General features: G+C 39.0%; 1 protein-coding gene across 1 annotated transcript in view; it reads left to right on the top strand.

Moving 5' to 3' along the window:
* Window positions 1–17,177, top strand: part of adgra1b (adhesion G protein-coupled receptor A1b) — a 157,203-nt gene that overhangs the window by 130,839 nt on the left and 9,187 nt on the right. Inside the window, exons 16-17 of the mRNA XM_088305075.1 lie at window positions 5,296–5,419; window positions 16,316–16,461. Coding sequence (XP_088161201.1) covers window positions 5,296–5,419; window positions 16,316–16,461 — 270 coding nt within the window. The remainder of the gene's footprint in view (window positions 1–5,295; window positions 5,420–16,315; window positions 16,462–17,177) is intronic.

The following is a 17,177-nucleotide window of genomic DNA, read 5'->3' as shown; positions in this document are numbered from 1 at the left end:
AAATCATATTACACATGCATTTAAACATACGCTAAACGGATTATAAAAGCAATGATTCTTAAATGTTTTCCGTCATGCTTCACCTTTGAAATAAATAATTAAATAATTGTATTTTCTTGTTACTCCTGCAATATATTGCTTATTTTTTTTTGCAAATGTCAGTCTTACTCTTCTCTGAATGTGAAATCACAAAATAGAAAGATTTTTTTTTTTTTAGTGTTGGCCAATCCAATCATTAGTTGTGTGTGCTACATTTCTGAAGGTAGACCACAACGACAAAAAGAACATGCCCCACAGTTGAGAATCAGTAGATTATTTGGAAGAGATGTGACAAGTATTGCAAGTGTGGTGTGTATATTAATTATTGGGAAATAAATGTAACTGATGCTCACTGTACTGTCCATTCTTGTGTTCTGCATCCAGTTTATGCTCAGTGAGACAAGTTCCATTTTTGGTTCTGATTTAGCTCAGATTAAATTTAACAACACTTGCCTGATCCCTCTGTTCTCAATCCGTTGTTCTAAAAAAAAAAAAACTGAGACACAAATGTTTTTGTTTCATTATATGCTAAAATGGTAGTGTTGAAATGTATAATAATAATGATAATAAAAATATATATTTTTCACCTCAGATCAGAAAGCCTGCATTCTATTTGGTACACAATCCAATGCCATTTCCAAGATGCATAGTGTGCTCGTGTCTAAATTATTGCAATAGATCTTTTATTAACTACTTCCCCACTTTTTTTTCACTTCATGGTCAATGTGCATGAGCACCTCAAATGCAAAACTAATATCCACTCATGGAACATGCCAACATTTTTAGCAAACACAGTTTGGGGTTCAAATAAAGCTTTTAACGTTTGTTTCGAAAACAAATTATGCACCACGACTCGACTTTCAACACAACCACTGTGATAATGAGTGATTGTACCACCTACAAAGCTGCTGGGGACAGCCACATAACAGTGTGGCAAAATTCGTGTCATGATTAACCAATCTATGACTGGATCATATGTAGCAATAGTATTTCCGAGTGTGTTTTTTTTCTGTTTGTAATATTCAAGTTTACATTTACCAACGTAGTTGTGCATTTGCAAATGTAATAGCAAACACATTTTTGAAAAACAAACTGAATGTTTTTTCATTCATATAGCATTTAGAAAAATTCTTGAACATATGTAAAACATATTGTTTATGAATAAGGATGGAGGAACGGTGATGAAAGGGTGCCCAGGTCGGGGACAGACGATGGAGGACGACAGGCATAATAGGGTCTCGGGTGAATACCATCTCTAAACAGAGCATGTGGCTTACCACACTAACTATTTCTGACATGCAATAGCGTCCTTTAGAACATTCTCAAGAAACTCAATGATTTCGCCTTCAACAACAAAAACAATGTCCCCCCCGTGACTCGCTCCCTACCTTTTTACAACTGAATGGAACATTAATGAGGGCGTTTCGATCCAACATCTTGATTTTTCCACAGAGACCTCTTCGGAAGGCATCTTAATCCTGCATTCAACTGAGCAGGGAAGGTTTTGCGAATTTTCACGCACCTCTCGAATGTTGATTTGTCGTCAGGGTTCATTTAAGGTTGCAAACGCTCGCAAAGACTTCACCAGACAATCACCGCCAGTTGTAATGGTTGCAAACTATTGGCGAACGCCTGGCTAATGTATTTGTGATGGTTTGTGACCTTGAAGAAACACTGGTAACAATCAACATCAGCAAACCTTTGCCGTTCAGTGGCCTATAGACTTGAACTATGATTGATACCATTCCTGGTAGCAGGGCGGGCCTCCAGTTTGGAGCATAAATTGTTGGGTTTTCCACACCAACTCAACAGGTCTGTTTGAACCAAGCCTTGTTGCATGAATTAATGAAGCCTTCTTGGATGAGATGCAAAATGTCTTCTAGGACAAAGAGAGCAGTCAAGTTGCAATCAACTCAATGGCCTGAGAAAAAATGACACCTGGATAACACACACATCTTTTGAATAAAACTTCATGTAACACTGTTTACGACATACAGCACTTGCACATTTCTTGAAAAAAGGCCCATCTACAAAAAAGTTTTTATTTATTTTTTTTTTATTTAAGGCATCAATTTAGCACATTTAGACTATTCCAAAGGGTTGGAGAAAGAACAGCTCTTTTGATGATGAACCTCTTTTGATGTGTCGTTTGGGTGCGGGACAAACAATAATGTAAACTCTTTTGAACTAAAACTTGGGACCCATATTTGATAGTTGTAAATGGGATATATTTTCAAAATGTGACTTTTTAATTGGCGATATACACACATTTGTGCTTCTCAAGTGCCAGCCCACACTTCAAGTATTGAAAGGAATAACCAAGGAGTTGTTTTTTCTTTCTGTGAGGCTTTTGAAGTAATGCATTCAAATTTGGGCTGATTAGAATACGGATTAGTGGGCAGCTACCTGAATGAAGATTTGCAATTTTGGAGCGCAATCATAGTTTATTGGAGTAAAATCTGGTTATAAGGCAAGAGAACATGTGTGAACGCATGAATAATGTATCCATTGCACAGCATCTTTGAGTGTTCAGAAAAGAACGATATAAAATCTAATGCATTATCTTAATTCATCTCAGACTCTGGGGGACGAGGGTGTGCAGGGTTGCAGGTTAATGTACTTGACCCAATGAAAACTCAGTGCAGAGCCTATGAAAACATCCTTCTGGAGAGGCCGGCAGCCAGCTTGATTTATGGCCTCTTTGCTGGATGCATTTCAATACCTGGACTGTGGCAGAGACAGCGCTGTGAAGCCTGGCCCCAAACACCCCTCACTGCTGCCAATGCTTCATCTACGTAGGGTTGGCTCGAGTGCTACTCAATTGCCATTTTGGACCGTGACGACTTCCAGGTTATATGATATTTTATATTGTGACAATGACTACCTTGTATTCAACAGAAAGAGTTCACTCAGGACTGTTGGTAAAAGTGTGTCATACAGTGTATATGTTGACCTATTCAGTCTATTTTCTATCAGCTGGATAGAACATGGTGAAGTGGGTTAAGTGCCTTACCCGTGGCTGTGTAACCCTGAGCTCAAAGCAAATACAAATGCATAGTTTTATAAGAAGCTTCAATTGATCTAGCGAACCGGAACCAATCTCCCCTCCCCTTTTAGTTGGAATGATTTCTGTTTGCGTGCATGTAAAGTACCACTCTGTGCCATGATATTAATGACACGTTGGGATGCTCTTTGCCGCAGGTCCATCACTATAAAACAAATTTGAGGTAGCGACCTGTGTTATAGTTAAAGAGTTATTGTAGCTGTTTTATGTCACTGATGATGTAATGGTATCCTCGTCTGAATTGAGTGCTGGTAGCTTTTCACTCACTGATGGTGTGAATAGGAATGGAAATGGTCCATGTCTTTTTATGTGCCCTTAAATTATTATTAGAGATTGGGGTGCCTCCTGGACACCTTCTTGTGGGAACGTACCACTGTTAGGATGCCTTGAGGAAAATACTTGGAGGTACAATTGAACTAATTTGCCAAGTGTGAAAACATACTATATTTGCGCACACGAACAGATGTGGTAGGTGATCAGCTAACCTGACAAAACCAGGATCATGTCTGCCAAACGTGCTACATCGCAGCGCAGTTATTCTGGTGTTGCGCGAGGAGTTTATGCCAATGTATTAATTTATTATGGGCAATATGATTCATCAAGCCTGAGACGAATTGATTTTGCGTCTTTACATACCGCATCTGAAAGGCAGCTGCAAACCAGCCCTCAAAGTGTTGCCAGGCAAAGTGACAGAAGAATCAGATTCTGCTTGTGTAAACATTTTTGAAATGCCCCCAAAAAATAAAATAAAATTCATTTTACACTGCACCTGTAATTTGGAAGCTTCCGAATGATCTTGGGGCTGTACAAGGACGTAACAAGTAGGATTTATGTCACATCACCTTTGACAAAACTCCTTTCAAGTCTGCATTTCTGTGCTTCGAGGTGACAATTGGTGCTGGCCTCTCCCGGAACAATTTTCTGGTGCGCTGTTCCAAGTTTTAAATCCAATATTACCCAGGAATGGCATATAGGTGTAGATCCTATTGCCACTCACTCTGGGTGCATTAAATGAACCAAAGCATGGCTTTTTCCTGTTGTAGGCTTCTCCGAAATGATCAGGTCAATTCATATATAGAGTGATCCCTCATTTTCCGTGGTTAATAGGGACCAGAATCGCTGTGAGCAGGTGCACTGGATGTGGAAGCGGCGCTGGTGTGCTTGCCTGCGGCGGCCTCCCTGGTGGAGGAGAGCAACCCGCATATAGGAGGAGCAGAGTTTTTGCTTCTTCTTTCGGTAGCATGTAAAATGCTCACTCCTCATTACGATGTGTGACACCCTGGTACACAACTGCCGTTGTCGAAGGGTGCTGTTTCCACATATTAGCAAAAAAGTTTTCTACCCTGCCAAAATAACATTGTTTACATTGCCGCAGTGCATCGTGGGATATGTGACGTCAAATGCCAGAGCTCTGATTATTACGTTTGAAATACTGTTTTGACCGCAGGTGCAAGAGTGCATTATGTGTACTTAGTTTGTTAAGTGCAGTTGTTTATTATATCAGTAGATCAATTTTGTTCAAATCTATTTTTATACATACAAATGAGTGAAAAAAAATGCTGTGTGAAAAATATGATATGTCTACCATTTGATTTGTTGGCTATTCCGTTTATTAACATTGATGAAAAGCATAAATGTGTGATCTGTTTGTCAATGTTGAAAAATAAGATGAGCATGTTGGTTAGAGTTGGGGAGAGCTCTCTCTCTCTCTCTCTCTCTCTCTCTCTCTCTCTCTCTCTCTCTCTCTCTCTCTCTCTCTCTCTCTCTCTCTCTCTCTCTCTCTCTCTCTCTCTCTCTCTCTCTCTCTCTCTCTCTCTCTCTCTCTCTCTCTCTCTCTCTCTCTCTCTCTCTCTCTCTCTCTCTCTCTCTCTCTCTCTCTCTCTCTCTCTCTCTCTCTCTCTCTCTCTCTCTCTCTCTCTCTCTCTCTCTCTCTCTCTCTCTCTCTCTCTCTCTCTCTATATATATATATATATATATATATATATATATATATATATATATATATATATATATATATATATATACACATCACCCTCGACTTCTGGTATAACAATTATCACAGTATCAGTATGATGGTGAAGTAATGGCAAAGGGAATGCGATACCACAGATAAATTTACGATGACTATTGATGCTAACTATTTTTGCTTTGAGAAGTGCTAATTTTCTATATACTGATCTTTCTTTTGGCAGTGCAATCCGCATCAGTCGGAAGGGATGGCATATACTTCTCAACTTCTGCTTCCATACGGCTCTGACCTTCGCTGTGTTTGCCGGCGGCATCAATCGAATCAAATATCCCATCATATGTCAAGCAGTAAGTGCAATCTGTTTTGGTTTGCCTCACTAATAAAGATTAGGAACGTGGTTTGGGATGTTTATTGAGGTGTCAGTCTTGAAAGTAGACTGTGACTTGGCTATTTTTACAATAAAAAAAAAATCGCAGTCCCAGTGTCAGTATTAGCATCCCAAATGTATTCAAACCAAATTGTGAGAATTGTTTCATTATTATTATTATTATTATTATGGTCCAGGGGTGTGTTTCATCTAGAAATTATATTAAAAAATGACAAAATTGTCAGATGTTTCAAAAACATTCTTACTCTCAATTTGTCCAAAATCACGTGCATTTTTTTTTATACGAATTTACCCAATGTTCTAAAGCCACCATTTATTAAAATGCTCTCAACCAGTGATTCCTAAACCAACCAGAGTGCAGTTGAGGACTAGTGTGCCGTGGTAGATTAAGTGTAATTATCTATTTCTCCAATTAGATTTGTCAGAAAATTACTTACTAAATATAGCTTTGTTCATCTATCTATGCTCAGGACATATTGTGACAGTCACAACAAATAAAAGCTCTTCCATCAGATAAATTTGTTTCATGATTTGTTATAGCATGCCATTTTACAGATGACGCTCCAGACGAATGTCATACCTGTGGAAACCAGAAAACAACACTTCTAACACTCTTAATTGCCTTGTTATCACTTTGAGTGAATGAAGCAACACTAATGCACTTGGAGTACCTTGACAGGGGCAATGGTTCTGGTCCATTTACAGTCAATGGTGAAACAAGGACTGTTACAGTTGGCAGCCTTGTATTTAGTGGCTCGAGATAGTTGCCAAATACACAGCTGAAAAGTGGTGGTATTAGATGGAGGCATATGTGCTCCGTCACTTTAAACAATCACATGCGTAAAATATGACCCGTTGTTCAAAACATATGAAATCGGGTCCTTTATGACAATTTAACATTGTCAAATGATCTGTCAAACATCATAGCTCAGCTGTTCCAAATGTCTGCTGTCAGTAAAGCGGCACCACCTCTAGTACTCTTTACACATGTAGAATTAGGTTCGAGGTGAACTTGGCAAAATATCATCAGCTTGGAAAAGGTCAAACTCTTACAAGATATCAATAAATCAATGCTTGCGCAACATATAAATGAATATCTTGTCAAATGTCCTGCATGATGGCCCCTCATGATTACCTTCCACTGGACTCCTTTCATGTCATATAGAAAATTATGTGAAAATGACCCACTCAGTCACTTACTGAGCCCTCAATTGGTCAGTTTTTAATGCTTGGTGCATACGGTATCATTTTATTGTCCTGTTAGCAACCTCTGCTCTGCTGACCACATTACTTACCGCCACTCACACAAGATTAAATACTAAAAGTGGTAGAGCCTTGCTTTCTGTTGCTCCCAAATAGTGGAATGTACTTCCATTTGAGCTAAATGGGTCTTATTTACTGTATAATGTTTCTGATTCTGTATCATAACCGGTGAAGCATGCATGTATGTTTGCATACAAACATGTATGGATATATGGGCTTTACATATTTACCGTAGTACATTTCCTTTCAGGGATTTTTGCAACAAGAACAAATAAAGAGATTAATCTTAAAACAAAGAGTGGAGTTACACTTGGGAAAGAGATGCATTCTCACACCTGGTGTTAACTGACAGTTATTAAACTGCCCTTTTGGAATCTGTCATTGTCAAAGTACAGAAATAAGTCTTTTCAGAACCTTTATGACGGATCACTGGTGGGAATTTGGTGATGATGAAACATCATCGGCAGCAGAGAACCCTCCTCTCTTAGTTCATCTCAGAAGGGGGGCAACAACTGCACAGTATGGAGCCAGTATGACATTGATGAACACCCCTTTCACGTCCATCTGCCTTTTCTCCATTGCCTGTTCATAATAATAGGCCATTTCTGTAATTATGAGACATAAGACTCCAAGTCGCAGCTGCCTTGTGTCTTTATTTTAACAGAAGGGACACACTGTTGGTGGGCATGTTATAAATTATCTACTCCGGCCCACTGCACATTGAGCAATGTTGCAGAACATGAGTGAAGTGGACGATCGGGGCGAATTTTCGACTCTTCGGCACAAACCGAGCATGTGAGCATCACACCAAGCCTCAGAGGTGTTTTAGTAAAAACCCCCATCAAAACATTATAACTATTCATTTATTAACTCATTCAATCCATAAGACGTGTATATATACATTTTCAAAATTGTATTTCTCGCCTCCCGAAGACGTATTTATACGTCTTAGCCTTTTTTTTTTTTTTACGTCACAGCTCCATGTTTTTATATCTTTAGAACACAAGATTTTGAAGGCCTTGCAAAATCAGTCAAAATCCCGAAAAAAACCCGCTGTGATTGAGGTGTTTCCTCTCGTGAAAATGGCTGGGATTAAATGAGTTAATTGTTTTGAGGCAAACTATTTGGGGTTGACACAACCGAGTTACACAAGCAATCAAGTTGATGTCCGTTTCTGGATATGTTATAAGCGGCTATCTGTGTGAAGCGTAAAAATTTGTCCTGTGACATACCCAATATCAATACAATAGGCTACACAGAGCCTGAAGCATCAGATATTTTTTTTCAGTTGTCAAGGGGCCCATCTCACGATGGTGAAAACATCACGTGTATTGTTACTGCTCTTATAGCATGTGGTGTACTTGAGATGGACAACACATCACACACCGAACATAACTGTATCTCCACTGACAACCAGCAGTCTCTTCTCCCAAACCCGGGCCCTTTCCTATTATGAAGATTGATCAGTGAGAGGCAGAATGGTGCCACAAGGCATCTCGACAAGATGGAAAACAATGTCAGCATAAGTGTGAATACTGAAATAATGTTCTTGTCTCAATTTAATCATAAATCCTCTTTATTTGAACACAAAGCTGTTACACTCTTAGGAAGCTGAGATTTAGGCAACAAGTGAATACACAGGATTATTGTCCTGTACCTTCTGCGATCTAATGGCAGAACATTAAATCATTCTGCATGTCACTAAATGCCATTTGCGATTTGGCAAAGATAGATGAAGATATTCAGTATTTGTCATTATTCATTTTCTGGCAAATTAAGTTAAATTGCATAATTCCCTGCTACATCCCTGATGATCTCTCGTGGTACACTAGTGAGCCACCACGCCCAGCTTGGTCATCAAATATTTAACACTCTAAATTGTCCATGCTTGTGAATGTAATTGTCAATGGCTGTCTCTTTCGCTCTTGATCTACTTTGTAAATGTACATCAATACGTGACACAATTCATGTCCCAATTTTAAGCATAATAGCATTGGTTGGAATCAAATTAGAAACTCAAATTATTGATTCCTCATTATAGAGAATATAGATGGGATTTTTAAATAATGTCTGCCGAGATTTAACACCGAGCTGATTGGCTACATTATCAAATCAGCCAATATTTTATGTTGTGTGGTCTTTGTATGAGTTTTCTTATTCATAACAATACCGCTTCCCTTTGTGCTACGAGACTGCAAACACAGTTATTCAAATGACTTTAGTGTTAAATGGTTAAGTTTGGGTATCATCAATGTGCCAATTTCGTTATGTTTGCATGTATTTTGGCTGACTACTCCATGTTGAGCAAAGCCTGCATAAAATCGTCCGGATCTTCTGAGTTTTGGACTACCCTGGGAATAGATATTCACGAGACGCAACTGACCATCAGAACAACGTAAAATAACGATGACAAAATGTCACTGTGAGAAAAAGAAATGTGACACCACACGAACAAATAAGACTGAATAAAGAATGATGAAAGGTTCCAAGAGAGCAATCCACGCAAAATTAAACAGAAAATCACAGAAGTATTAAAAAAAAAAAAGTAATTCTGGTACACCAAACAAAGGAAAAACGGCGGCATAAATGTACCCGTGGTACTAAAATGCACAAATATGACAACAAGACTGGATGCGACAGGAAAAAAATGCTAACGACCAAGAAGAATGACAAGCAGCAAAACGGCTCGCAAAACAATACGCTGGCACCATCCTTCATTTGGAGCCCAACCTAAATGTTAGCCAAGTCTGATTGGAAACAGGTGCAGGTGGCTGATTGCAGGCAGGTGGAGAAAACGCTCACTGTGGCAAGGTTTCACTTTTTGGACCTGTATTCTCCACCTCTACGATTATTCAGTTTTTAAGTTGTGTAAATAATCTTTGTGGAACAAATGAAGATATAAATGCAATCGTTACTTATGCGACACATCACTTCATAACACTCTCACTCAATAAATATGTAAATTAAATAAATATTCAGCACACTGCAGGCTGAGGCTTGTATGGGAGGGAGCGCCAATCTCCTCAGACACGGCACTCCGTTAGCTTATACACGTGTATACAAACTCCTTTTCACAATATCATCTTATTGCAAGTGACTGCACTTAGTCGAACACAATGAATCCACACGTGATCGGTGCCGGGTGCTTGCACATTTCTTCTCCATTGCCCTCTTCGTCTTCGGGTTGGTGGACGTGACACCATAACAGGGAACCGGAAATTTTAAATGTACACGATTCCAGGAGAATCCAAATGTTACTCCCGGTTCCAATCGATCCTCAAGACTCGATGGCCAACTTTATCTGACTGACACAATTGCCTCATGCATCACCGGCCAAACTGGCTGATAAGTTTTTATCAGTACCCGCCAAAATGAATTTTAACCCGCATTTGGCTGGTGTTAATTTATAACCCTGCTGATAGGACCCAAACATTGTGATTGTAGAAAGACTATATCTACTGATGTCATTTCACCCTAAACAGAGATACAGATTTATTGGATCATATGGATGTATTCTCACTTTCCAAGCTGAATGCCAAATAAGGCGCTCAATTATACGCAAGTCTAGCCAAACTGTCACGGTCCGGGTTGAGGTAGGTGAGGACCCAAACGCAGGGAAGCCAGGCAGGGGTAACTTAAAGGGCATTTAATAACAGAAAACAAAAGGCAAACGAGGAACTTGGAAAAACTGGACAACGACAGGAAACCAACGACAGGGACAGGCGACAGGAACAGGCAACAGGAACAAGCGACAGAGACAAGCGACAGGGACAGTGACAGTGAAAATGACAATGAACCAACAAGAAGTGAAAGCAACCAGGGAATTAAATACACACAAATTGAAAAGACAACGAGGAGCACCTGGACAAGACACGGAGGGTTGGAAGGACCGGATTGGTTAACACAAGGGCTTGGGTAAACGAACACAGGTGGACACAATAGACAAGACGAGACAAGACACAGGAACAAGGCCAAAACATGAAACCAAATACTAAACCAAAAATAACAAATACAAATCATGACACAAACAACACCTATACTAAATCAAAACAACAGCAAAAGCTTGTTGCTGCATAAACTATGAGTTGAGAAATGTTGGTGAGCTGTGGAATAATGATGAGGTCACTTGCCTTTGAGCATTTTGGGGGAAAAGGCTGTCCAGAGCAAATTAAATAGCATTTATTGTCTATTTAGTTTTTTTGCAGCAGTGTTGGCAATGCCTATTCGAGTGAATCAATTGAATATTTTTTACCAGCTTCTATTTGTTGCTGTTTTTTTGTGTTTGCTGCAGGTTTTCAGTAAATGATAGCACAGTGATGTCCGACGTGTTTTTTTGCTTTTTAAGTTTAAGCTTGTGAGTGCAAAATAGTTGGAAACCCCACCAGTTATATGTAATGTGTTTTACAAAAGTAATAAATAGTATTTGTACTTTATAATTGAATAAGCGTGAACTCCGTCACCAAAATGCACCGAGCGAGTACATGTATTGCGTGCGTCGGTGATCGGGGAAACCGCCTCAAATTTGCACGCCCTGTCATTTTTAAAATGCCAGTATAAATACGCAGACTTGGATATTTATTTATTTTATATATTAATTTACATGAGAAGGATTTAACCGGCTTGACGCGCATCCCAGCGGTGAACACGCTGCGTGGCCCCTTTCTGACACAACGTTGGCACGCTTTTCGCAGATTTTTTTTTTTACCAGTGAAGTAGCGATATTTGGGAATCATGGTATCTGTGTCATTTTTGCCCGTTAATATTCACGGTGCAATATTGGTAGCAATACTTGGTGCAACGCTAAATGAGACACACATATGAAGATATTTGTATATGCCGTGCTTGCTAGGTTTTCTTAAATTCCCGAGATGATACCATCTCCTCGGTGTGTACAGTCATAGTTGACCTTCTCTGCCCCACTCCTGGGAAGACGCATGCTCCTCCTTCAACAGAGAGAAAATTGTTTCAAAAGTTTCTTTGGCAGCTTCTGTGGCATATCAAGTATGCACTACGCAGTGCATGCTTGATATCTCCATCAGCATCTCTCTATCTCTCTGCTGTTTATCTGCATGACATGCCCTTCTTTGATCAACTTCCTACTACTATGCCTCTCTCAGGTATTTCATTTTTTACAAACCAAAATCTAATCCCTATCTCTGTCTGTTATCCAAACAGGAATCACATCATTGAGTTGTCACAAGCTGCGAGTTTTTCAGTTTCCTTGTACTAAGCACTGAAACACCGTTTAACTTCAAATTGTCTTCCTGTTATATGCCATGCTGGCCTTCAAAAAAATTTTGATTAAATATTAACCGGGGTGGTTCAGTGAGTGTGAGCAAAGTTAAATAAGCCATTAAAAATCTGCTAACTTTTCTATGAATATGACCTACATTTGACTGATTAAAGTTGTTGTTAAGAGGTTCTCATCATTAAAATGCTGCCACGAAATCAGATGGGACTGGTGAAGAAAACAAGGACGTATTCCAGCTTCCGCAGTGATTGGGTTAGAAGCGTTCTCCAAATGTAAGATATTCCTAGCATATTGGTTAGTTGTCATCAAAAATATTGCAAAACCTGAGATGTTCTTCACATTCAGTAATTGTGGGATGCTCAGAGCGTTGTGAGAACTGAGTTGACATGGTGAAGCAGCCACGAGTTCTATTCTGATGAATTCTCACCTATTGAACAGAAAATGCCTCAGGATCTCTTCATGCATGTGCTGGTCGATAGTCTGGCTCAAACTGAAGGGGGACACTTTTATTTGGGGATTTAAATGTGTCTTTTGTGATGCCAGTCCTGGAACTTTTCTGCCAAACTATATACACGGCTTCGTTCTCCTATTACAAATTAAATGCTATATGCACAAAAAAATAAGTTCTAACTCTCATGATTGAAAAAACAGGATTATTTTATTTTATTTTTCTTGCAGCCCTGATGTTTTTTTAATTCTAGCTCTGCTTTTTTTCCTTAGAATATTGTGTGATTGATGAGAAATTCAAAGTGATTGTGATTCATGCCAAAATGGATGTCTTTCGAGCTTTTATTTTCCCAATGCGACCATTGTTAGAAAACTTTGAGGATCAGCTGACTAAGGTGGCGAGCTAGTATGAACGTCCCTACAGCAAAGTGCGTACAGACTATAAAGAGAAATGGGGAAGAATTCCCTGACAACTGCATCATCTGCGAAGAGCGGTTTTGTCGATCTTGGTTTTTGCTTTTGTCTTGCGATGTTGTGCAGGCAGCCATATGATCTTGCGAGAATGTACACCCCTTTGGTCGATGAAATATTAAATGAGATTTTAGACTCCCCAATTGCTTAAATAATGGAAAGTCGTGGATATAATAAATAGGAAATAGAAATCTCAGCAGCGAGCAATGTTTCTTGTTGGTCAATTGTTCTTAAGTGTTTAAAAAATGTTCAAAATCCATTGCTTAATGTAATCAAAAAACTTCTAATTGGTATCCTTATCACATTTTGTTGAACAAGTAAAATGAATTTTTTTGTTTCAGCTATTGTTTCACTGCTTTATCTGGTATTTTAAGTTTTTGCCATGCTATCAGTTCCATTTTTGTTATGCAGTTACATGAAATAACTGACCAATTTTGCTTGTTGCAAACAAAGGTATTGCTAAAAAATATTTTTTTTTTATTTGCAAATGTATCTTGAGTCACTGTCAATCTTTACATCATACGAAACTACAGTATGCCAAATGAGGTAACTATCCACCGGCAAATATGGGCATGATCTAACGGACTAAAAAAGGGTCAGATCAAATTCTCTCTCTCTCTCCACGGCAATGGTTGGTCCAAGTGGCACGACAGGCCAGGACGGTTTGGGACCATTAATGTCTCAGGAGTTTCCAGAGCAAGATTGCATGCAACCACGAACTGCCGATGAGACTCTAGCCCCAGATTTTTCCTCGATGTTGACTTGTGAAGCCTATTCTCTAAGGAGGTGATGCCGCAAAGCAGCGTCGGTTTTCTTCTCTGCATGCGGCAGGTAGCACATGCTGCCTGTGTCAGGCGAATGTTAACTTAGAGTTAACAATGTTCCTACTCACATAGCATACAATAGAATTGTATTTTTTACTCAATATCCATCCATCCATCCATCATCTGTACCGCTTCTCCTCACTAGGGTCGCGTGGGGTGCTGGAGCCTATCCCAGCTATCTTCAGGCAGTAGGCGGGGGACACCCTGAACTGGTTGCCACCCAATTGCAGGGCACAGAGAGACGAACAACCATCCGCGCTCACACTCATACCTAGGGGCAATTTCGAGTGTTCAATCGGCCTGCCATGCATGTTTTTGGAATGTGGGAGGAAACCGGAGTACCCGGAGGAAACCCACGCAAGCACGGGGAGAACATGCAAACTCCACACAGGATGGCCGGAGCCGGGATCAAACCCACGCCCGATGCTGTCTCTCACTGTGATGCCATCGTGCTAACCAGTCGGCCACCGTGCCGCCTTTTTACTCAATATTATTACCCAAATTCAACAGAATATGACTTTATCTGGTCCCTTAGGAACTGTTTATCTATGCTGACAATACATTATATTGTTGATTAAATCAGTCTATCAATTATACATATATATATATATATATATACACATATATATATATATATATATATATATATATATATATATATATATATATATATATATATATATATATATATGGGTTTTAAAGAGAAAGAGAGTTGGTCATTTTCACTGTTTGACGTATGGGTGTTATTGTGGGAATGACGATAGCTCCACAACACTACCACTACTCATATGGTTGATTTTGTTTTCATTTCTATGTAATGTCACCTCATCTGAAATGTAAAAGTACGTGAAAGATAAGAAAAATATTGCATCACTGCAGGAAGTGGGGTCTAGAATACGAAAAGCGGTCAAAAAGGTTGGTAAACAAGCCATTAAAAACCTTTAACAGTGTGAGTAGGGAGCCTCCATTTACCAGTGTGGTGCTCTTTGGTGAAAAAAACATTAATTAGATTCCAGTTGGCTGTTTCCAGTTCATCCTTTGTTGACTTTGTGATCAATGTGCTGCTCGGTGGGGCAGTTATTGCCTTCAATATTTAATATCTGCTCAAGATTTGCTGCTTAAGATTGGCTTCCACTTCTAAGATGAAAATTGTAAAACCCTAGAGTTTAGCAGACTCTAGCTAGTCAAATATAATATGTTGTTATTCATTAAAGCTACAGTGTATAAGATACTGTAATCACACTAGTCTGCTGGTTTCTTATTATTTATTAACTAAACAGGTAGTCTGTTGTTACTAATTGTATTTAGTAACATTATTTGCATTAGTTTTCGCATTTAGTTGATCTTATAATAATATACCACTGTTTATGAGTTGCCTTATATTGTGTCTATGCATTTGCATTTGAGCCATTTGATGCATTGTTCTGGTCATATCATATTATTATTACTATATATACAATAGTTGAGAAATTACAATATCCCTGATGCTACGTTATATTACACCCGGCCTGTGCAAAATAACACGTATGAGTAAACAGTCACAAGTGTCAATTATTACCACAGCAAATTATGCTGGGAATGTCGCTTCACTAATGGCCTTGTTGTGAAGCCCCGAATGACGCAAAAACTGTCTGAGTCAGAATTTTCTTTTGGGATTTTGCAAGTGTTGGCACCGCCAGATGGTCAACATACATAAGAGGGCAGCAACCAGTAAATTATGTTCATGTTACCTTCAATTTTGGGACTCGTCTAAAATTAGCCACCAGCCCACATATTTCTCTCTTTTCTTGGCACTAATGAAGCTCAGAGGTGCATGTACTCCAACACACTGATTGACACACGAGCCGTCTACTGCTCACCATAACATGCTCAAGGACACATCCAATTAGAACCAGGACTGCTTTAAACTAGCTCGGGTACCGGGGTCTGCGTACAAGACAGTCATTTGATTGAGCATCTCAGGTTGCTACAGACCAAACCGATTGGGGATAGAGGGAAAAGGGGCTTTGTGCCTTTTAATATTTACCCATCATCCTTCATGCCCTCGCCACTTTTAAATCTATTGTTATGAACTGTCAAAGCCTTGACAAAGTTTCATCAATTCTCCCATTCAAATGTGATTTATGAATATTCAAACATGAAAGTGGGTGCAGGTATGCATTACAGTGCATTCTTTCACAAGATAGTTGCCAACGTGACTATCATTCATATTTTAATTTGTCATTCTGGCTGCAACCCTGATGTCCTCTAGCGTAACTGATAAGGAGCGGCTCAGTATCCAAATGTAAAACTGCACCAAAATGCTATCAACAACCTTGCACTTATTCAACCCATTCAACCCTTTACTCTGTTGTGCTCGATAGTCTCTTTAGTGAAGGACACAGAACATTAAGGTCCGGAAGGAAAGCAGTCAAGGAGACACCCTTGGCATGACATTGATATTTATGAGAGCTCCTCTTCCTTCACTTTTCGTCTTTGAATTTTATGTGTTCAAGGCATTAACTTTTGTCCCTGACAAATGTCGTGCAGAATGTACAAGCAAAGGTTCAGACAAGTCAAGACAGTAATTGTTGCAATTTTCCATCTTTTACCATTCCAGGTCGGGCTCGTGCTGCACTATTCGTCTTTAGCAACCATGCTGTGGCTCGGGGTGACAGCGAGGAACATTTATAAGCAGGTGACTAAGAAGCCTCTGCAGAGCCAAGATGGTGACCCACCTAGACCCCCTAAACAGCCACTGCTGAGGTACATAGATTTCCATGCAATCCTCTTGAACCTTGACTGCTTGATATCGGTCTGTGTGTGTTTATATCCTTGTATATCTCTGTGCTTCTATTTTATTCTTCTAGTCGAGCATGTTCTTCACTGTAATAAATTACTTTTATGTTTATACTTGTGCCTCCAAATTGGAATGCTCCCTCAGTTTGTGCAATGTGGAAAGGGTCCAAAATCTGTTGGAATGATAAATCCGTAAATTCACACCAAAACAAAGAGATTGAGTCATCAAGCAAGACAAATCAACAACTCCTTTATACACTTGAATACATTTTGAAAACCCGGGAGAGCATCAATACCAGGACTATCCAAACAGAATGAAGCCCGCCATATGTTTTTTTTACACACATATATATATATATATATATTAGAATTAGAATTAGAAATCCCTTTATTGTCATTGTACTCAAGTGTGCAACGACATTAGAGGGCTCCCCTCTCCAGTGCAATACAACAATAATACAGACAAATATATAAATTAGATAAATAAATAAGAGAATGCAATGGAATTTAGTACTGAATAGGGTTAGTTAAATAATATTAATTTAACTAATTAATCACAAAAAATTCCATGATTAATTGTGATTAATAACATTTTTCAACTACAATTTTTTGCAAAGCTTGGAACAGATATTTACTTGAATTATATCTTGGAATTGATGCAAAATCACCAAATATGAAGTATA

Source organism: Idiotropiscis lumnitzeri, chromosome 9 (assembly GCF_059441095.1).
Source record: "Idiotropiscis lumnitzeri isolate Australia: NSW breed Sydney's pygmy pipehorse chromosome 9, RoL_Ilum_1.0, whole genome shotgun sequence".
In the NCBI taxonomy this organism is placed as follows: domain Eukaryota; kingdom Metazoa; phylum Chordata; class Actinopteri; order Syngnathiformes; family Syngnathidae; genus Idiotropiscis; species Idiotropiscis lumnitzeri.
The sequence above is the reverse complement of the archived record's forward strand: the minus strand, read 5'-3'. Positions and strand labels throughout refer to the sequence as shown.